Below are 23,444 nucleotides of genomic sequence, written 5' to 3' on the forward strand. Positions count from 1 at the left end.
TGCTGTTATGCCAGTTTGACTTACTTAACTACGTTATAAGATATTAAGTATTTTTAATAAAGAACATTTTATTTTTATAATGTAAGTTTGTTATGGTTGTTTCATCAAAGAAATGGTACAAGCAATTGAGAAGGACTCTGAGAAGAGGTTAATCCACAACTCTTGATAACATTGCCATGGCTTATTAATTAGATGATGTTGGCAAGAAAGACAGAAGCCCTATTCTAAAGTCATCAACAAGCCTTTTTGTCTAAAGGGCTAAGGGCCTTTGATATCAGACAGCACTCCCAAGTTGTTTTCTGTCTCCAGAAATTTTGGAAGCTGGCAAATTTTCTTTCTGCGCAAACTTGAACAGTAAATCCTTAGATCAAGGACACAACATTAAGACCCTTAAAACGTGACAACCAAAATCACATACTACCTTTCAATGCCATTTATCAGTTTTACTTCCTGTTCCTTTATTACATTAGAGAAGGAATAAGAAGAAATTGTCAATTGGTCTATTTTACACTACTCAGCTTACTTCATACTTATTTCCTCTGTTGAAAAAGAAACACAGCAACCTGATCACTCTTTTAACAGTTCTATCAGCCTGCCTTTTTGTCTCTCTTCACTGAAATAAGTAATTATAGATAATTAATTAAATTAATTAAAAGTAATTACTGATACTTTTGTTTGGATTTCTTCTTTAAAAAAAAAAGAACAGTGAAATAATTCTTTAAATATTATTTCAGGATACAAGCTTCCATGCTACACATTGCAGGCAAATCAAAGAAAGACTATAACACAGCCTGAATGTTGAGTCAGATCCAGCTAAAATTGTAGGATTAGAAATACTTAGAAGTATTCCATCTATATGACTCACATAGCACTTGTTCTGTATGTATTGGAGAAATAAAATAAAGAACATTCAACTTAGAAAAGTAAAAGATCATCTTAAAGCCACCTTAATACATACCAAAACTGAGTAGATGTGCAAACATCTATAGACTGGAGAGAAGTCCACAAGATCTTGAGCAGTTAAAACCTGAGGAAAGGAAAAAGTAACAAAGCTTAAAAGGCATATAATCTGCTGATATACTACCAACAGAACTTGCCCACTTAATAAATACTTGATAAATTATCTTACTTTAAAAGAATCGACTTAATGTCATCAACTTTAAGACTGCACAATTTGGTTAATAGACTGATAAATCTAAGGCTCAAAAGAGTAAGGAAATACAAGTATTTCCCTCCCTCTGCTTTACAGTATTAGATTGCATTTGTGTTGCAAAAACATTCTATTCATTGTGTTTTCAGAGCACCAGATTCAAAGGTCTTGCTTGTTTATTAAATTTACAGATACTGAGTATTCAACAGCTGAAAGACTGCTAAAACAAGCTAAGGTGTTTTTTTTAAAGAAACGCTCACCGTAGCAACAGAGGAATATTCCAGGGCACCACATACAGTCTGCAGTGGGCAGGTAGTGTATTATGTAACCTGCAACTGAATTCCTGAAAAATTACAAGTTGAATTCAGTTGAATAATTATGTGTTCTATTCAACTGAATGGTACTAACCATTATACTAAATCCAGCATTAATGAAATTAATATTTCACACTTCGATTTCCCCCTAAAATGAAGATCTGGGCTGGTGTCCATTGAAGAGGTTCTCTTGTTATTCCATCTATAGACAGCACACTGCAAGTTTTGTTCAATAAAACTGCAAAATTAACTTTAAATAAGATTTAGCAAAGGGCTACCTCTTCATCATGTTCATCATCTTCTTCAAACGTTCGCTTCAATGTCATTTCATTCTTAGACTCCAAAAATCTGCTTCTACCTAAATGCATATTCCGACCGTAGTTTACATTATTATGCTTCTGAAGAGTGGTACTAAAGGTTTTCTGCTGTTGTGCCTGTTTTAAAAGTTGCACAAATTGAGAAGGATATAATTCACATTTCATTATTTAAAAATATATGCTATGTCATGAAAAACAGGTGGTCATATAGAACACAAATCAGTGTAATTACATGCCTACTCTGATGATTTTGCTCTTAATTGATTTGGGATGACAAATGAATTCAGCAGCTATTTTTTGCACAATTCTTCCCTTATCCCCAGAGTTCAATAGAAAAAAATGTAAAAGTTATCCATAATTTTCCCAACAATAAACTGCAAGCACAGAATCAATATCTAAGTACAGATATCACAACAGAGTTTGCCAACTATTTGTTTTCTGTCTTCAGTTAAGCCCCACTGAACAACCAGCTGCAGAAGTCAAATGTACTCAAATGCACTGTATTCTCCATAACACTGAAAGAAATGCACCAAACGTAGGACAGTACAATTTTGTGATTGGGATGCACAGGGCTAGCATGGGACAATACAATAGCCTTGTTGAGAGACACACTTAAGTTATTAAGTGTGTCTCTCTTATTCTCATCAGCACTGCACTTTACAAAATTCTAAAAACTTCACATGAAAACGTGGCAACCCAACATAACCACCCAACAGAAAAGTCAAATCAAAATCATTATTTGCAAGAAAGCTGCAGCATTCTTTAGCAATATTCAATCTAATAATATTAAAGTCACATAAACTATATTAATTAACCAAACTCTTGGAAGAATATATTTTCTGCTTTAGGTCAGTTTTCAGTAGGTAGTAGGGCTGAAGTCATACTGTTAGGTAGGCTTACTTGCTTCATTGCAGTTTCCCCAATTCTGTCAGAATGCTTTCGAATACTCTCTAAGAAATCCTTCAGATCTGACATAGAAATTTCTTTTATTTCTTCACGTAGTTTGGGAAGATTTTCTATCATTATTTGGCAAAATCGGTATTGGCTAACTCTGGGAAGATACAGATTTTCTAGCTGTTCCATTGTCTTCAAAGCAGAGTAATATCTACAAAGAGATTAAAATCAAATTATATAGCTTTCATATCAAATTTTAATAAACTACATTCTTTATTAAATGTAAAGTATCAATATAATACAAGCAATCAATAAGCATCTAATGGAATTACTATATTAGTCAAATGAACAACGTGAAGTGAAAGGTCATCAATACAATGTTTTAGTTTGGAAAAAAAACCAACAAAACAATTAGCTGTCAGAGTGACTCAGTCAAGTCAAGATTTTAAGTAGGCTTCTATGGTATTAGCTGTTCTGATCAATAGATTCCTAATGCCACATGCAGTAGCTTGTGGAATGGAGACAGTAAAATCATAACAATAATCTCTATTTCTAGATCAGTTTTGTTGTTGCTGTTTAATTTAGTTTCGTCTTTGAAATGCAAACTGACAATCACACAGTGTTGGAGTACATGCACCAAATAATAAAAACTCTTATTTTATAATAACTCTTATAAGTCTTGGAAATTTGTGCCTGTACATATCTGGCTGCTTTAAATGTGAACATACACACATATCCATACCACTCTTGCCATCCGTAGCTGGAAAATACATCTACAAACTTATCTCCAGCTTACTGTAAACCTTGCATCTAATCTGCTATTATGACAAAATACAGTATATCTCAACAAATCAACAAAATCATTACTTTGAGCAAGCTTTAAGGTCAGGGGTTTTCCAAACAAAGAGAAAAAGAAAGATCACAGTTTTCACTGTTCTTCAATTTACTCTTAAACTACAGAGTGTTTGTATCAGAAATACGGACAAATGTCTGAGAGTGCTGGGGAACAAAACACCAAGAAATATTTCTTCTCATGTCCATAAGACGATGTACCACACATTAAGAGCAATTTTGTGAAAATTTACATAACTGACAATGAGTCTAAAACAATACTCAAGTTAAAACTAAGTATAAAATGTGATTCCATTCTAATTTCAGAGTATTTCAAATATTACAAAAAAAAAAAAAAAAAAAGCCAAGGTCAGTAACTCTAGGGGAAGGAATGAAACAAGGTACATTTCTGGAAAAATGAATGAGACTTGTATCTATCAAATAAAACTGAGACTGTGATAATGAAAACACTATACAAACAATAGGAGCTGAACTCTCACTTCATCGTTACAAAACATTCTGAATTAACACACACATATATATATATATTACAGACACTGAGTGTAATAAGTAATAATTTAACAAGTTCTGATGAAAAAGCATTACAAATGACTTATGCTATATTAATGAAGGTATCAAAAACTTAAAATCAGAGGATGAAATATCTAGTAAACTATTTCAGGTTCTTGCTCTGATTTCTAGATTGTTGTAATATAAAAAGTCTTTGAGACATAGTACTCTTAAAAAAAAAAAACACAAAATAGAAGATGACCAAATGAAAAGGAATAATTTACAAAAAAATGATAAAGGAACAGTCAGACTACATCTGTATCATACGTAGCACAAGATCCTTTGAATCAGAAATCTGTCATCTTACTTCTTCAATAATACTAAATAAATGCAATTTTGAGAACAGAGATCTTCCAAATACTAAGACATCTACCTCCTTCTACAGTTGCCTACTGGTCTTCAATCTCAGTTCTCTTATAGATTACAGGTGTTTCTGGGCCAAGACTTGTTAGAACTATTTATCAACTCTAGGCCTGTAAAGTTATGATGTTTCCAATTGATTTGGGGAAAAATTTACAAATGGAAATTGGTTTTCCTGCGCTTCCTCTTATATGGAGAGATAAGCATCACAAGGAACTCTGAATCATGCCCATTCATAGAGTCATAGACTTCTCTGATTCATTTTCAGATCTCTCTGATTCATTTTCAGATGTAACACAGGCTCCTGATTGGGAAAACTTATTTAAAAAACTAAGCAAAATAGAACTGTATCAATTCTGGAACAGACAACTAAACTGAGAAGACAACAATCATTAGAACTGCAATGACAACATTTTAAAGAGATGCGCAGGAAAGAGGTTAAATGTGAATAGGACAGAAATTATTTGTAGATGTGATAGTTTTCACTTACACGCTATTCTCACCAGTCACTCAGTCTGGGAGGCTTAGAAAATGCCTTTTTTTTTTTGTTTTTCTATTTTAACAGATAACGGTGACCCAATGAAAAGAAAACAGAGATGAGACTGTTAAACTTGCTGTTTACTTCCAAACCTTTCAACAAATACAGAGCAATAGCCCATGTTTAGCTTTTCATATTATAGCCTTGGCTCTTTTTCATTCTTGAAGTCCTATACAATCAGTAATGTAGAATTACTGAATCATTTTGAAAGTAGGAAGCAGAGCATATGCAAAGACCCTTGAAAATGTTCAAGAAAAACTCGATAAGTTTCCTTCTCACTTCTGGTGCTTCTCACTATTTCTTTGTAGATACAGTAGATAAAACATGTTTCAACTGTAACAAAATTCAAGCTGATGGTTCTTCTTCTGTCAACAAAAAATTAGGAAGTTGTTAACTCAGTTGTAACAATGTTCTATTGTGAAATAAACACATTTCTTTTTACTATTTTCTTAAAAAAAAAAAAAGATTTTCTCCATCAAGGCACTTTTAAGCTAGGCTAACAATTCAGCATAGCCAGAGGATGGGAAAAGCCTTCTCTTTTATTCCAGAACACAACTGCTTTCAGAAGGCTGCAAATAAAGAGGTTTCAAGTGTAAATGAGCAGCTTTTGTTTATTATATACTTGGTTTATATAAAATATACATAAGGCAATGAGAATGCTGCAGATAAGAAAAAGGGTCTGGGGGGTTTCTGTGTGTGGTTTTGTTGTTTTTGTGGTGTTGGATTTTTTTTAATAGCAAATGATCAAGGGGGCCACAGGGTGAGATTTCTGAGGAATAAAACCATAATAGCATCAAAATTGTATAAAAGGTTTGTATTTAAATTATACAGATCAGCTTATCAGAACACTGTTAGTTCATCTGGAAGGTTTTTGACTGTTGTCTTGAAGACGAGAATTAACATAATCCACTTAAAATCCATTCTAGAGTCCCTTACTAATTATATATATATACATAGAGAGAGAGAGAGAGCGCGCTCAGGATCTTGCTCTTTTAACATCTGTTCGATAAAGCACTGAAAGCTTATTAATTTGAAGGTCACTTGTAGGTCAGGATTTAAAAGAAAAAAATGGCATATCATTTCAAGCAATGATGTATTTGTGTATTTTGCTTCAAAAACATTCCACAGATTTAATTCAAATTTGAAGATCTTGAGAATAATATTATTATATCATATATTATCTACCACGTGAAGGTGAAGATTGCCCATTTCAATATAAATGAGTTAAAGAAGCATCTTCAGTGTTATTTTTGTCATATAAATATACCACTCCCTTGTCTGTTCATCTGGCCTAATCGTGCAAAAAACACTCCCCGAGACAAATTTTATATTATAAGCTTTGAAACTGAAAACAGAAATTTGAAACACCAATAAAGTTCATAAGATGAGATTGTCCAGAACTGATCCATCTTGTCATCAAGACCAGAACACTATAAAATAGATTGACCTGACCTATGCTACCATCTTCTCTATAAGAAAGGAAACTTCTAAAACCAGCAAGAAGCAGGATGGGAAAAAGTAGGCAAACAAAAACAGAATATTAACATTAGTGTTTTGTATGATCTCAAGAAAAAGATAACAGTTATAACTTTGAATTATTAGTAGTGCACACAACACAAGTTATATTATAAATGACACATAGAACTTTTAAGACATCACTGGAATTTCATTTGAAGGCAATTAAAAGAAATACTGTAACTTACTAAAACAAGCTCCAAGTTACTAGAGCAGTAAAGTAGCTGTACAGGATAGGAGTAAGATGAACTCAAATGCTGTGAATTTTATTAGGCAGAAAGCATTATGCAAGTGTTTCTGTAAAGAAATGTATATTCATGTACTAAAATTCTGGATAAAAGAAAAAAATATATTAAAGAGACAACCCTGAAATTCTCATTTAAATTTTATTAACAAAAGAAATTAAATTTACAAAGAAAAATGTTTTCTGACTTGTATGCTTCCCTCTGAGACAAATACCACATATCCCTTCTTATTATATTTCCATTGAGTAAATGCTAACAATTTTTTGTTTCCTATCAAAACCATTAGAGGGAGTTCATCTGGAATTTTTCAATATTACCATGAAAGAGTCAAATTTTTGCAGATGCTGAAGAGGACATACTGAAATCTCAATTGAAAATGATTCACCACACAAACAGCTTTTTTATTTCCAGTTGCCTTTACAATTCAACAGCTGTTTTTTAAGCTTTTTTAATGTTTTGTTTGTTTTTATGTGAAAAGATCTGCAAAGCCTCTAGTTTTAGCAGTTCTCAATTAGAATGTTGATCTACAGACCCCTGAAGAAACTGGGAACTTTCTCCAGATAGATATAACTACCCAAACACAGTAGCCATACCAAGAGAGCTGCATGAAGCAAGGAGATCTTATCTCTGACCCGAAGCTAAAGATGGAGGAAGTTCCATCTAAAAAGATAACCCCAGTAGGTCTTTTGGAGAGCAGTGGAGAAACTAGGCCTCTCCCTTGTGCTTCCTCATCTAAGACTTTAAACCTTTCACAAATCTTTCCAGCCAATTGTGTCTGTTTAGAGCAGATTCCTCAATTATTTTCTCTCACAACTCTCTTGTCAACTTGTGTTATGCATGGCTCAGGAAACAGATAAATAGGATACAGAGCCTTTCACCTCTAGGTCATCAGCTCAAACATAACCCATGTTGGCAGACACCAAAAGTTGCTACCAACGGATGGCTTTTTGGACTCCTCAGTAAAACTTCATTCTGTCTGCATAAAAAAGAATTTATTCCAGATGCCAAACTCCACATTATCTGAAAAGCTGTCTGTCTTGGAGAAAAGAAAATATAATTCCAATCTTTACCATAAAATAACTATCCCCAAAAGTGTAGAGTATCCACACTTTTTTCTTTCGTTTCTTTAAAAATAAGAAATGCTAGTTTTATTTGTATTGTGATATTTAAAGACAACAGAATAATGAAGTTATATACTAAAAGGCTGCAAAACGAACTCAAAAGAGATTTCTGTTCTTTTATGTATACATATATATATAACATATAAACAAATGAAAACTGCTGCATTAATGAACATCACTGAAGGTTTATGAGAAAAACTATCTTTGTCCAAAATAAACACTTCCATCATTTTGTTAGGACAGGTGTTATGAATGCTCATATCCCTAGTTCTTCCAAGAAAGCCTCACAGCAAAGCTTCAGAAGGTCAGATTTGAAATCCTTTCTACTTGCACATATCAGCTACGGAGTCTCAGCACTGGTACTCTGGATGTCCTTGCCACTGCTGAATCACTTAGTGATAAAGACCACAATGCACTCATCCTTTGGACTTGTTGCCTAGTAAGCCACAAGGAAATTACCATTTCAATTAATTGCAAGTTCCATGAAATATCCACCTCTAGGTAGTATTACAGGGAATTGAAAGTCACAGGCCAAGTAGTAACCATAGCACAACTAATGAAAGAGACACCTGAGCTGTAGCAGTAGCCTGCAGCAGAGTGTAAACCTTCTGTACTTTGTGTGTCTTCAAGGTACGGTACATCAAAGCTATAGCATCTCCCGTTTCCCTTAGATCTTTTTATGGTATGACAATGACAAGTCCAAACCCCTCAATTCAGTATATCATTATTTGACTTACAACATTTAAGATTTCCTGTCTGGCAAACAACTCCTTCCACAGGCAAATCATTAGATCTGTATCTCCTAAATACTGGAAACATAGACTGAAAGAGTACTGATGATTTTTCAGAAAGCCCATCAACTATCAGTAGACTACAAACCTATTAGCAAACATGGAGTCAAAGCACTTAAAGTCATCTACCATTTAATCTCACCTAGGTGATCTATCACAATGATGTTAGGAACTATAACTTCTCCTACAATTTTAAAGCCAGTATGTTATTCATCTTGCCTGACAGAACAAGGACATGGCAAAGTGTAGACCTTCATCCCAGCATTTCCACATCATCAACATGGAAAATGTAGTACATTCTGCAGTTAAGCAAGCATGAGGAAGTGGGAAGTCATGTAGCTCAGACAGCATACTCTGCACTACAATCTCTGAGTGGAGTAGCTGGGGCACTGGACTGTTTACATATTTCTACTCAGGTGCTCCAAGAACACTGCTGTCAAGACAATGTCCCAGTGTCTTGTTCAGAGGAAGCAGCATATCATAATCAAGTTTATGAGATGTACCAAACTGGTTCCCATCCAGCAAATTTTGATTGTTATGTAAGAGCACAGATTCAAATTTTTGTTAAAGAACCCATATTTGTGCAAAAACCTCCCAGACAGCACATGCACACAAGTAGCACGTAGCACACACTAGTGCTGAGATGCATCAGATTTGTTGCAGTTCTGCTTGATCTGATGTGTATGGTATATCTGATGCATTCTGGACACTGTCTGCACTCAGACTTCAGAGACGATTTGCTCTTGCACAGCAGCTATTGTTTAGGATTTTCAGATGTCCAGCTTCATGGCAAAATGCACTGGCTATTCTTATAATAGAAATCCAGACAGTCTAAAAACAATTCTAGATTGTTGTCTAGAATGTACACATGTGACTATGCACAAATAGTTCCAAATGGAGGCAGTCAGGTCCAGACAGACTTGTTAGCAGGAGCATCCTGCAGTGGTGCCAGGCACACAGAGACAAAATGACAATGATCACAAGTAAAGCGGGGAAGAGAAAGAGCAAACAGTGACGGAGGTTGTCTGAAAAGCAGCTGTGGACAAAGTGGACAAGGTACTGTTGAGAGCAGAAAGAAGGAAACAGCAGTGGCACTGCTGGGTGGGTGTGCATGAGGTACAATGCAGCAGCAGCCCCTGGGGGACAGGGACAGCAGAGCAGCCACAGAGAGAACTGGGAACACTGGGGCTGCAGCAGCAGTGAGTGGCTCCCTCAGAAGATGGAAAATGAAGAAACAGAAGAAGGAGGTACCAGTTAAAAAACATTATTCTACAATTTTATTTTTCATTATGTTTGCTTTTTTTGTTTGTTTTTTTACCCTTAATATGGCTGAAAAGACAAAACACTTTTTCTCCATGTCCTTTTCATAGTCTCATATACACAAAAGATCAGTACAGAGTCAAGTATGAAGAAAAATATATGGCGTGAAATGTCCTTTTTCCTTGGATTATAAATTTGATTTAAATATATTATCACAGACTAAGCAGATATTAATGTACTATGCAAAGATCATTATTCTCTAAGGGTCTTGTTATCACATCTTAAATTGTTTCAAATATATACAATAAAAAACATCAAACACAAAATCCATTCTGCTTCACATTTTATAATCACATTGTCACTGCATTTAATGCTTATTTATATAACCATTATTTTCCATGGCAATCACAAAGCTTTTAGAAGTCCTTATGTTTAGTATACTATTCGTTCACTTGTAATAACATTCTTGAAACAGACCAGGTACTATGGAAAGAACATTGTAAGTACCATTCTACAGGACTTTCACTTTCACATTTACTTGTCTACGCCAGCTTTTGCTAATCTACCAGTTTATTTACAGAAGGTGTTTTTTGCTAATAAAAATAAATTCACTCACCTTTTTATTTTCATTTGTTCTTTTAGTTTGCTGTACATTTCCAGCACTGTAGGAAAACAAGCAGATTAACCCATGCATCTTATTGCTTTTTTAGTTAATAAAAAAGGAAATATGTACTGTAAGGGACAAAATAAACCACAAAGAAGGATATGCTAAATTTGCATAATTCAATTCCCTCCCTGATGGTAATGTGATATAACTAGGAAAAAAAAAGATTCTAGAATGAATCTAAGAGAAAGAAAAAGGAGCTGACCTCTTAACAGCTTTTAAATGAAAAAAAGAATTAAGATTAAACAGAACAGTAGACAATACATCGAGCATATTTGTTCACTTGCTACAATTTTATCTATTTTACAAAACTACAATTTGTGTCCACTAAATGACAACAGTACCCTCTACTGTAATCACAATAAGTCAACAACAAGTCTTGACTAAAGAAATTCTCAGATCTGTAGTACTGTATTAAGAGCAGGAAATTCTAATAGGGCTGTGTGCAACACGACAGTATCACTTTTCTGAAATGTTATTTGGAGCATTTATGCTTTGATATCAAAGATGGCAGTGACACAGAGCTGAAACACAGTACTATGTTCAAATAGAAAAAATGTACTTTTTGTAGAATTCAAATATTTTAAAAAATAAGCAACAACATAACTGTTTAGCAAACTGAATGTATGACTACATTTAAAAGTACATGTGGCTACTTTATTTGCACCACCTTTCCCAGTATTTTCTCAAAAAGTGGAAAAATTACCCTGTGTCAAATCCTGTAAAGTCACAGAATATATATGTGGACATCTAAAACACCACAATCCTTTTGCTAAACTGATTTTTACAGGTCCATAACTTTAAAAATAAAATTCTTTCATATTTTGGCCACTGTGACTTATTTTTTGTTATTACTATTATTTGCCACTATCTTTAGCTATCTTTCACTCACCTGGAAGACACAACTGTAGTTTTTCCACAACTGTTGTAATATTCCTTTGCTGAACTCTACATCGGATGATTTCTTCTGTTTGGGCTATCACCTTGGAGGTTTTTTAACAGAAAATTTCAATTAAATTATGCAAATACATTTAATTTGCTACAAATATTCATAATGCCCATATAGGAAGCACCATTTTCTCACCTCTTTCCCAGCATCCTGAAGCCTTCGGTTGGTATCAGTAACTTGGACCTTAAAAATAATTTCACCTTTGTTAGACAAATATGCATATATTGCCCTGATGTGACTGCTCACCCTTGTAATCAGATCATGCTTCATGAGAAACTTGGAACAAAGAAATGCAAATTCAAATTAACTCTACAGCTTGAACTTGAACTTTTGATCGCAAAGGGCTTTCGTTAACTTCAATTACTTATGACAGTTCTTTCTAACAGATTCTGTGGCAAACTTCTCAAATTTATTTGGGATTTTTGAACTTTCCTTGTTTCTGTAGGTCTGTCAAACAATTCAAATCATTGACCCAATTGACCACTGGTCCCTTTTTGATAACCTCAATGAGCTCTATGGGCCATTCATTGTCTGTAAGAAATGGTGATTGCATTTTATGGTAATTAAACATTCATACTTTGCTGAATGCAAACACTGGGTGGTTGATTAACATCAAACGTGGAAATCTCCAAACCACAGCAACATTTTAATGCTGCAGGTGCAGGCAAAGCTCGACCTCAGATTTTCCCACATAGTAAGTGACTCATTAGGTCATCATAATAAGGAAGCACATTCTAGTTTATTAAAAATCTCATTAATTTCTGAACAAAGATGCTCAATGACCTCATTGACGCTGTATTTGGTCTCTTGTTATCTGAATATCCTTTATATAATGCTCTTCTAATCATAACCTCTGATGAACTATACTCTTTCTGTCTGGTGTGCATATTTTGCTCTCAAAAGTGTAAAGAGAGCTAAAAGGGACGGATCTCATAATTCACTATAATGCATTCTGATTTGTGAGGAAATCTTAGTTCTCATTTCTAAAGAAAACTACTAACTCCACCTACTCACCTACTCATTTACAGTGTAAATAAAACTTATTTTTCCACAGATAATTGCGGGGGTTTTACTTTTCTAATCAAAATTTGAAACTTTCTAAGGTCTGGCATATAAACACATGATTAGAAAAACCAGATCTACGTAAGAAATAATGGTTTTGCCAATACTTCACTATTTCTTGTTCTTTAACATGTGAGAAAGCCTTTAGAAATCACTAAGTCATTTGGCTAGCATTTTCTGAAAATGGACATGAGAAAATCAGCATTAGACCTGATAAAATATTTCAATTTCTAAATGTATTTCTGGCTCAGACAAAACAGTCTTCATCAGAAATCCTACGTAATCAGCTTTTAAAAAAGTGTCAAATAACAACGTATGTGGTAGTTATGAAAATTCTACTCTTCAGTAGAAAAGTCAAACCCCTCTTTTTATTTTTATTTTATTCAAAGGTAATAATATAAAACTCTGAAAAACCAGCTCTTTACCTTTAATTTTTCTGCATCAGCTCTAACTTTAAGAAGTTCTGTGATAGCATCCACAAAGCCCTGATGGTGAAAATTGCACATCTTTTCTATCTCTCTGTCATGGTTACGTATGCAGGCATCTAGTTTTTCCATAAACTTCTGATGTGCATTTGGTTGGTCATCATATACAGACCTGTCAAATAGAAATAAGAAAATCAAAGTTTACTTCCACCCCATCAGTTAAATGTAATATGCACAAATCTTTATTGAAGAAAAAAAAAGTAAAAGCATGCAAACTTGATGTTATGGTACCATTATTTGTGATATGCTCCACCAAAATCAGCATTAAAACAAAGAAATAGTACAAAACTGAGAATTGAACCCAGCCCTTATGGCATTAATCCAGGTGCTTAACCAGTTACATCATGGTTGACCTGAGCCTCACTGGTCTGTTGTTTATGCCCTAATGCTCAAACATGGGTACAAAAGATTTTGTTTTTCTGACCACCTCAAATGGCATAGATCACTTTTCTATCTAATTCCACTCTAAATATACTAAATATAAAAAAGAGAAAATGTACAAATCTAGCACTCCTAAGAGCAGTTATCCAACTGTATCAGTACTGGATGCCCCCAGCCAAAACGACCAGAGCAGCTGCCAGAGCCAGGCTGGTCCACTCCCAGAGCAGCCTCTGCACTGCCCTCCTCCAGCTCCCCAAACATGCCCTAGGGCAAAATCATCACATGCACACGTTTAAGGCTGCTACTGAAGTGGAACTCAGCTTTCATGAATGGCTAAAATCAGCTCTTTTGGTTTATTTTACTAATGGTTTGATTACAAATTTAGAAGCCTCAGGTAGGAAACATGGCTGCAGAAGTTACCAGACTAAGTTGTTGAGCTGTTTCAGAATGGCATGGAAAAACACCCAGGCGTAACATTGAGCAAAGAAGCCAGTGGGCAATTTGAAGTAGAAGAAACGAAAAAGAGAGAGGGAGAGAGAGAGAGAGAGAGAGACAACTGCGTGGGAAATCAAAGGTACGAAGTCTCCCAAGACAGGGAGCATTCAATAATAAAATAAAAATCAGGAGACTGAAAATCTTGAACTTGCATTTTCTTAGCCTCTAATTTCCCTCCTTTACGACAAATATTTCTCCATAAATCTGAAAAGCAAAGCTATTTAAAATAAATAAATAGCAATCTGAAGAAAGGGGAAAAGAAGGTTGAAGTTCCAATGGAGTTAATGCTGTCTGTAGCAAACTTCGGTCTGAAGTTCAAGAGCCAGACAACAGTGAGCCAAAGGCCCCACAACTGCTGAGCAGAGAAAACGATGCCCAGACCTGAGGTCTGGAGCACCTCTCCTATGAAGAAAGATTTAAGGAGTTAGGCTTGTTTAGCTTGGAGAAGAGAAGGCTTGGATATCTCCCTGTGGCCTTCGAGTACTTGCGGGGAGCTTACAGACAGGAGAAACTGACTTATTACACAGTCTGATAGTTATAAGAAAATGGGAATGGCTTTAAACTAAAAGATTTAGGTTAGACGTTTGAAAGAATTTTTTTTTACTCAGAAGATGGTGAGGTGCTGGCACAGTCTGCCCAGAGAAGTTGTAGATGCCCCATCCCTGGAAGCATACAAGGTCATGCTGGATGGGACTCTGGGCAGTTTGATCTGGTGAGTGGCACCCAACCAATAGCATAGGGGTTGGAACTATATGGTCCTTAAGGTCTCTTCCAACCTAAGCCTTTCAGCGATTCTATGATCTACAATTCTATTAAAGCACTCCCCTCCCTGCCTTCTTGCCAAAGTTTGTCCTCCCACAGCCTTTAAGATTCTCTTTTCTAAACAGACAGCTGACTTCTGACAGTCTGGGTCATCAGCACCTGCTCAACAACACTATGGCTGAGTGCCTGGCAAGAACCTGACCTTTCAAGGAGGATTAAAACACTCATAACTAGATTCTTGATGCTTTTCTAGTTCCTTTTGACCTTGGACAATATACTGAGAGAGGGTATTGAAGCCCAAGAAGTAAGGAAGGCAATAAGCTGTCCCACATGGCAAAAGAAGAAATTCAGATCCTGAGAGCCCACAAATATTCTCTCAGAGTAAAATCCACACAATAAAATATTCCTGTTTCTCTGATGAATCAACCCCTGAAAGCTGTAAGGATTATCCCCTCCTTTGCTTAGGATAGGAAAATAAGGGTAATGTGCTGAAAGGCAGGCTCCTTTCTCCTAAATGCACCAGAGGAAAACCCACAGCTGCTGACCTGTGAAATGGTTCACAAATGGGGAAACGCCCCACACCCTTTCCACTGCTGCAGTGTGATATGACAGCTGGAAGGAGCACAGTGTGACAAGCAGGCAATCTTCTCCTGTGGTGCCTGGCAGGCTGCCTGCAAGGGACACCACACACTACCCAAAGCAGCCATGAGGGCTACGGTGGGAGATGAGGAATGACCCCAGCCGCCTGCAGGAACACTCGCATCAAGGGCCTGGCTCTGATCAGAATGGGAAGCAGAACTGGCTATGGTGATGAAAGGTGCCAGATGCTAAGTGAGCTCACTGGGCAAGCTGTTGGCACCTGAGGAAACAAGGGGAGACACGTAGGCTGTATCACTTATACCTTTAGAAGAATGGGAAAGAGATGAGAGAAATGTGTGACATCTGATGTTGGGTGCTCTGAAACACCACAAGCTGGTTGTATGAAAAGGTTAGAGGTAAGAAAAGGTTAGAGGTGCTGAAACCTGCAGGGTGGCCACAGAGGGACACCCAACTGACTCAGAGTGCCATTTCTGGAGCAGAAATAAAGAGTAAGAAGACTAGATGCACATGACCATGCCTCCATAGATACTGCATATGCACAGTATCTCCCTGCATGGGCTGCGCACGATGCCTGTGCTGAATGCAAAACCAAAATGAGCAAAAAGCTCTATTTGTTGCTGCTTCCCTCCAAATTTATACTCTTATAAATTTCCTTATACTGTCTCCTTATACTGTTCTCAAAGAAAAACGAAACAGGAGTATCACTATCACAAAAGTAGAGTTCTGTCTATCAGTGTGTACTCACACTCTTCAACATACCCATAAAAGAAAATAATATTAAACACCACAGACCAAACATATCTAAAATGAGAATAAAGAACTATAAAAAGACACTGCCAGGGGAATCCCACTGCTGGGTTTGTACTGCCTCAGTGTCTGTGGTCATAGCAATGCCTTTGGATTTAGCTGCTCTGTGGTGTCTTGGGGCACTCCACTAGCTGCAGTTCACCACTATAATATATAATAATATATAATATATAATATATAATATATAATAATATATAATATATAACATATAACATATAATATATAATATATAATATAACAGATAATTCTGCATCACTTTCAAATCTATCATGTCTGGCAGACATGTTTATGAAACACTGACTGACATAATTAGTTTTCTATTAGGAGATTTCTTATGCATGTAAAATGCTATCAAACAACTCCAGACAACACAGCCAAATTCTGGAACTGCAAACACTGTAGTGCAGTACAGTACTCATGGTTATAAGAATCAGTGTTTGCAATATTTTCTTAGTATTAAAACAACTTTTATCTCAGGGTAATGAAAATAAATGAAAATGTATTGGTTGATAATTCACAGGGGCACGATTTTGAGTTAAATATTATAGTAAGTGTTCATAATTACAAAATAATAATAATACTGATAATCAATGCACTGCCTTCACCAAAAAATTACCCTACTTTATTAAAACAATAGTTGCTATTTTTTGTTCTACATAATACTGCTCTCTGGAAGGTTGTGAACCAAAGACGACCTAATTAATGACCTGTGATCTGAACTTGTATTGTGACAGAGCTCCCTGAGATTCACCAGTGGTACGCATCTCACATTAATTGCATATGTCAAGAGCTCCACCTGGTGGGAACAGAAACACATCACCCTCCAGCAGCAAGCCATGGGAAAATAAAACCCTGAGACAGAACTTTTTAAAGAAAAAATTCATCACATACTAGGAAAAAAAAATCGCACTTTGAGTCACAACTGTGAGATCCACGAGAAGAAAGAAAAAGAATTAAAAAGGTCAACAACTTTCTCAGCGCTTTGTACTTTTAGGACACCATACACAAATTTCATCCACCTGCTACTTCTGAGGCTTCAGAAATATGTCTGACCAAAAGCACCACTCTTTTTATAAGTATATAGCTACTTGAGAGAGCCATCCCATCTCCAGACATGGATAGAAACTATGTGTCTTCTCAAAACTGTAAACAGAACTGAGTAACACATGCTTGATTCACCCATCAGGCAACGTTACACATGCTACACTATGGTTTATTTCTCATCGTGAAGCTAATTTTCCCCACGCATATTTCAAAAATGACCTAGATTTATCTAAATGAAGTCATTACTACCTGATAATTATTAATCTGAAGATTATAGCGCTGCCATAATCCTGATAACAATTCTGTGCTTTTCAATTAAACAGTCCTGCAGACAGATGACCACAGTGCAATATACCAGTGAGAAACAGAGTTCTGCAAAAAGAAAGACCTGCAGTTCTACTTGCTATTATGCCTTTCCTAAAAACATCTCACTTTGTTACTTCACTTATTTCAGGATAAAGTACCTACCAAGGATATTTTATATGCATATTATCTAGTTCTTTCAATTTTTGTCTACATATATGCACTTCCAATGGGGAGAGCAGGGCTCTCATGAAGAGCACAAGTAGAAGTGAAGAATGCTTTTCTGTTAATGAGTGTAGTAGGTTATTTCTTCCCAGAACTCAGTATGTAGACAGTTTTCTGACTCATCCCATCAACTGGACAATATGAGTCACATCTATGCTGTTAGTGGCAGGTACAAGATAGTGCAGAAAGTACTCAAAAGAAGAAAGAAAAAAAAATAATAAAAAAGTAGGGAAAGTCAATTCCGGAGGCAGCTTCACCTGATTTGTTTTCAAATATCGTATCTAGGTAGAGGTTGTATAATGCAGTAGTGTAGGTTACTTTCATAGTTCAGTGATCATGAAGTTTAAAGAAATATACAAGAAATAAGAAAGATATCCCCCTCTCTGGCTCAACGTTATTGAAGCAGCGATATTTTTGCCTAGGTCTTTTCTTATCAGCTAGACTGAAAGGACAAAGATAATACATACATGAATTCAGGTATCAATAAATAAATGACGGAGAATTTTCAGATATACAACCATTTGCCATTGAAGACAACTAAACAAGCTTAATGGACACCCTACTAATAACTATACAGAATTCTTAACAATTTTATTTTCAGAACTGAAGTGCACGATGAAAAACTTGCAATTGAGTAGATTTGTATTGACATTATGCGCATTTACCTGCAAAAATCGATTAGAACACCAGAGGGCGCCATTACACACACACACACACACACACACACACACACACACACACACACACACACACACACACTTAAAAAAAGACTTCCATCTGCTGAGGAAGCAAAAAACGCTCATTTCCAGGCATCAAAAACTCAGCCAAGACTCATAAAGCCTAACCTGCCACGAATCCCGCCTGATTCTTTATAAGAAACAAATAACTAATGCTCATATTATCTGATTCATTATAATGCCAATTATCATTATCACTGGAAGATGCTATCAAAAACCCCTTCACAATGGTTACTGTAGTTTCAAAAGTGTGTTTCTGCCACAGATTTGTATAGATTATTTCTATAGATGCAACCAGGATGCAACCTATTAAATGCCCGACTGCAAATTGGTTAAGAGAATATCAGCATCAGGGAAAAAAAAATAGTTACAGTCTAAAGAATAGTCATAGATAATGTAATATATTGGCTGGATTGCAGGACTTGTAAAAGGAGAGGAGAATAATAATATTTATAAGAATTCAGCTAACACCTCAAATTTCCTTTTCACCTCACACCTCTGGTCTTCACATCTACAACAGCTTAACACAACAAAATGAGAATAATCAAAAATCCAAACAACACAGTTTCCACTGCCATCTATTTGGTGGGAGTTTAACTTGGAAGAGTGAAATGCAAGAGTAATCAGGAGGAGAAATGACACAATTTTGTCCCTAGTTACGTTGCCATAGATATAACTTTATAACAGTAGTGAGAACTGCCCAGGTACTCAGTCTTCAGGCAAAAATGAACTTGAAAGGGAAAAAAAAACAAAAGCAGCAAACTACAACAAAATGCCACAAACATTACTTCTTGAAGTTATATATATTTGTTTTTTAAACAAGTAATGACTATTTTTAATCACTACATATTCAGGATAAATAACTTATAAATAACTGAGCTTATGCAGCACTATCTTAAGTTTTTTGAGTGAACAGTTCTCCTCTTAGTAATGAAATCATTTATAATAACGTGCTCTCACAGCAGTAGAGAAGAGATAGTTTATTTAAAAAATAGCAAAAATTGATGTCAGCAAAGAGAGAAAGCCCTATCTATCTCTTTATGAGACAAAGCGTAGACCATGGAAATGCAGCGTAGAGTTTGATGGCAACATGGCATTCCAGGTAGAACTCTAGAATAAACCAAGGGCCTAAAAGTGTGAGTCTGTTATGAATGCTCAGCTATGAAACACACTGGGACTCTCAAATACTTTCAATTTTTATTTTGAGCAAGGGCCACCCCTTAGGCCACAAGCATGATGCTCTCTCTCACTTCTCTGTTTGGCATAGAGCTGAAACACCCAGGCCAGCTAGGAACAAACAGAGAAAACTACAATCCTAATTCTCCGCACACCAAACTTTCTGCACCAAATTTCTGTCCCATTCAGTTTTCTGTCCCATTCAGTTTTTTTATTTCAGTAAGAAAGCCAACAGATAACGCTGATGAAAGAATCTGTAAAGCTGGGTTAAGCGTGAGGAGAAAGGCTGAGGTTGAAGCTCAGCTGCCAGGACAGCAGGACAGGCAGTGCTACAGCTCATCACCAAACAGCTCTCCTGCCACCATGCTCACACCCCCACCCATCCCATCCCCTTTCTAGGAGGAATTGCACGTTCCCCACCCCTGTCTGCGTTGCCACAGTCTTTCATTTCCTGATTGCATAAGACATATGAGGCAATTAAAACTGTATACACATGCTCCTGTCAGTGTACTGACAACCACTCAGTATGTATTACACCTCCATGAGGGCTCCTACAATAATGGAACCATACCTGCACAACAGTTGTACAAGTCTGACATAAACTGTACAACTTTTAGTATTGCAAAGGACGCAACAGAAACATATTCATTTGTAGAGCTTCAGATTTAGAAAGGTGGGGGCAAGGGGGGGGAATATTTTTAATCAAAGTGAGTAGTTGAACCAAGTCACACACACAAAAAAGAGAAATTAAGGCACACAATTTTTATTTCATTTTTCAAAGCAGTAATACACACAAAGAATCCTCACTCTAACAGATACAAATAAACCAGACCTCAAGTGTAGAAGCAGTGCCTGTAGAAAACCATGCTTTTAGAATTAACATCTTGTTGCCAAAGCTGATTTTGTATGGAGACCAGAGGTGCTTCCAACATACTCCTATAAACACACCACAAGAAGAGGCCAAGTAGATGAGAGAGAGAATACAGCTGTAAAATAGTATTCACAATTCAGGTGTGCACGATGAGTTCAGTGGGATCTATGCAAGCACAAGAAAAATAACTATGCAAATTAAGACTTTAGAATAGAACAGCAGTTTTGACTACAACCATGGCATCCCTAAGCATGATCCTGCAACACACATTCAGTTTAAGCTGGAGTTTCACAGGAAACACTGCAGAAATTTCCTTTGTCCGGCAATATACGAAGATATTTTCTGTTTACACAAACTACAGACTTTGTATGGATTTTTCCAAGGAGTAATTTCATATAGGTTGCCATGTACTCCCTTAAAAAGCTTTATAAAATAATGTCCAGGTGTTTCCTGTAATTCAACTTGAGCTATGGCAATAAGCACATTTCTTAAAACTTAAGCAGACTTTCTTTGCCAGACACTACCTAGGGTCCAGTTCTACCATCCTTGTTTATAATCACCTCTCACTGCTCTATTTAAAAAGAGCTTATTCCATGGCAGAACAACGCAGAACCCAAGCCACAGCCTAATCAGAGAAAAGATTTTATTAATCTTAGTTTAGCTGGTATGCTTCACTTGCCTAGTTTTCCTGTATGTGCCATTTCTGTGAATTGTTCTCACTAATAGTATCCTGTTTCTATGAGCAGGAAAGGGCTGAGTACAGTTTGTTAGTTAACATTACTTCCTATAACCAGGCTCCATATTCAGTAGCAGCAACACTATAGCAGTCATTGTTCACTCTGGATAAGCAATGGAGCACACCAACGGCTGTTAATGGACATCCTCTGCAGAGAAACAGGAGCTGATAATCAGCAAACCCAGATTTGCAATAGACTTCCTCCTTCCTGTTTTTACACTGCTGACCAAGGAGATGCCTCTTCCTGCTGAGCCTTTGTGCTACTTACTGGTGTGTGAAGCAAGAAACTGAAAAACAAGTGCTATTTTTAATTTTATTTTTTTTTCAAATTTGAGTTGTAATGATTTAAAAAATAAATAAATGAATAAAAACAGCAAAGAAAGTGCCAGTTCCACTCACTTTGGTAATAGCTGCTGACATGTAGCAAAATAGCAAGTCTGGCCATCTGCTTCACATACCCAAATTAATACAGTGAACATAGCTGGAACCAATGTCATTTCATGGAAAATATAACCAGAAACAAGTCCATATATCTCAATATTCTTACTTTCCCTTTATATTTCCACAGACTGCAACATAAATTGTTCAATTTGAAGAGAAATGGGGTATTCATCTAGAAATGAAAATTCAAACTTCTGGGATGTTTTTAAAGGTTTGATCAGACTTCTGTTGTGTATGTCCCAGAAACTGTTAGCCATCTACTACAGCTAACGTGTCATCTGTATCTGGGATGCTTTATATGTAATCTTCAAGATAATTATGTACCAATAGTTTTTGTATAGCCTTCATGAGACAAAGGCCCACTGACATAACTAAGATGCCTAAGTAACTTATTTCAATTGGTTTTGAATACCAACACCACACAGGTGTAAATACATTAGTTTAGAAATTAAGAAGCTCCAGACTAAATAAAATATCCAATAATTTAAGTTTTGCAAAAATTGGTTTAGGAATGTATTCTATTCAATATAAAAAGATGATAACTCCTTAACATGTCACATTAAATGTATAATCAAAGCATACATTTTCCAATAATTTTATATCATATATTTTTAATTACCTTTATGAGGTCATATAGCCAATATGAACATAAACTTTATTTTTTCTCACACAGATCCACATCCTATTTTACAATCCTCTTACATGCAATTCTCCCAGGATCACTCAAGAAAATGGAAGATGACTTTTGAGAAGTAATTCCAAAGCCCATCCTGTTGGGAACTGTTACATATGTATTACATAACTTCTACTAATATTTGTTAAGTTCTTCCAATACCCTATCTGCTTGTTAAACAGACTAAGTGGCAGAAAAACCTGTTCAAGGCACTAGGAATGATGGCACCAGCAACCCCATAGAAATGCTATTTTTAAGGGAAGATGGTGCATTTTGGTCACCTGGTTACAATTCCTTCAGTTTAAAAAACCACATAGGAAAAAACAGTAAGAATTAACTTCATGCTGAAATTTACCTAAAAACAGAGCTCAAAAGAAAATGCTTTCTCACTGATATCTATGGGAATAGAGATAGGCCCAAAGGCACCCCAGGTATAAGGAAGTTAGCAAATGAAAACCCCCATGACAGCTGCTACCAACAGAAAAACCCAATATTCTGTGATAGAAGGTGAGGGTATCAACACTTAACCATGTGATACTTGGATGTTTGAACAATTCTTTTTGAAGCTGAAATAAATGTCTCAAGGGCCCCCTTAGATCATGTAATACAGCATAGGCATCATTAATTCTGTACTGCTCTGATTCACGGAGGATTGCAAGACTTGTGCTCACTGCAGTTTTGCAAGCAAATTACTTTCTCTGAGACAGTGAAAATATCACTCAGTATTGGAGATGAATGTTTTCCTTAAAATCCAATGCTATGAACAGGGAAAAAAATAATTAATTTAAAAAACCAAAAAAAAACAAAAAACCCACAACCATCCTTGCTCTCTTCTGCTCTCTTCAGGTCACATGAACCAAACACATAAGTCCTTCCATCAGGGCTGGTGCACTTTAACACCTGCCTCTCTCCTTCACCCTCCTCCAGCCATGAGGCTCCCAATAGTACTGTTACTGGCAGGACAGGTTCGTGGCAACTTCTGCACAGAATGCAGCTGGTCAGGCACACAAGTAACTCCTCAACACACACAGACAAGATGAAGAAAAGACACAATGCTGAGCAGACTTCAAGGTGAACATCAAATTGACTGTGATGTCATTGTTTTACCAAGGTCTGTGGTGACAGGT

The 23,444-nt window shown here is 36.1% G+C and overlaps 1 protein-coding gene across 6 annotated transcripts in view; it reads right to left on the minus strand.

Moving 5' to 3' along the window:
* The window catches only part of EXOC6 (exocyst complex component 6), an 84,211-nt gene that overhangs the window by 52,920 nt on the left and 7,847 nt on the right, over positions 1-23,444 (minus strand). For all 6 annotated transcript variants that reach the window (XM_065746727.1, XM_065746723.1, XM_065746722.1 and 3 more), the window contains exons 2-8: positions 13,007-13,178; positions 11,655-11,702; positions 11,463-11,553; positions 10,523-10,568; positions 2,682-2,886; positions 1,743-1,898; positions 959-1,027 (exon numbers count right to left, since the gene is read on the minus strand). In XM_065746727.1, the coding sequence (XP_065602799.1) occupies positions 959-1,027; positions 1,743-1,898; positions 2,682-2,886; positions 10,523-10,568; positions 11,463-11,553; positions 11,655-11,702; positions 13,007-13,178 (787 nt within the window). The remainder of the gene's footprint in view (positions 1-958; positions 1,028-1,742; positions 1,899-2,681; positions 2,887-10,522; positions 10,569-11,462; positions 11,554-11,654; positions 11,703-13,006; positions 13,179-23,444) is intronic.

Source organism: Cyrtonyx montezumae, unplaced genomic scaffold (assembly GCF_038088225.1).
Source record: "Cyrtonyx montezumae isolate F1298 unplaced genomic scaffold, pur_monq_1.0 scaffold_4, whole genome shotgun sequence".
Lineage (NCBI taxonomy): Eukaryota > Metazoa > Chordata > Aves > Galliformes > Odontophoridae > Cyrtonyx > Cyrtonyx montezumae.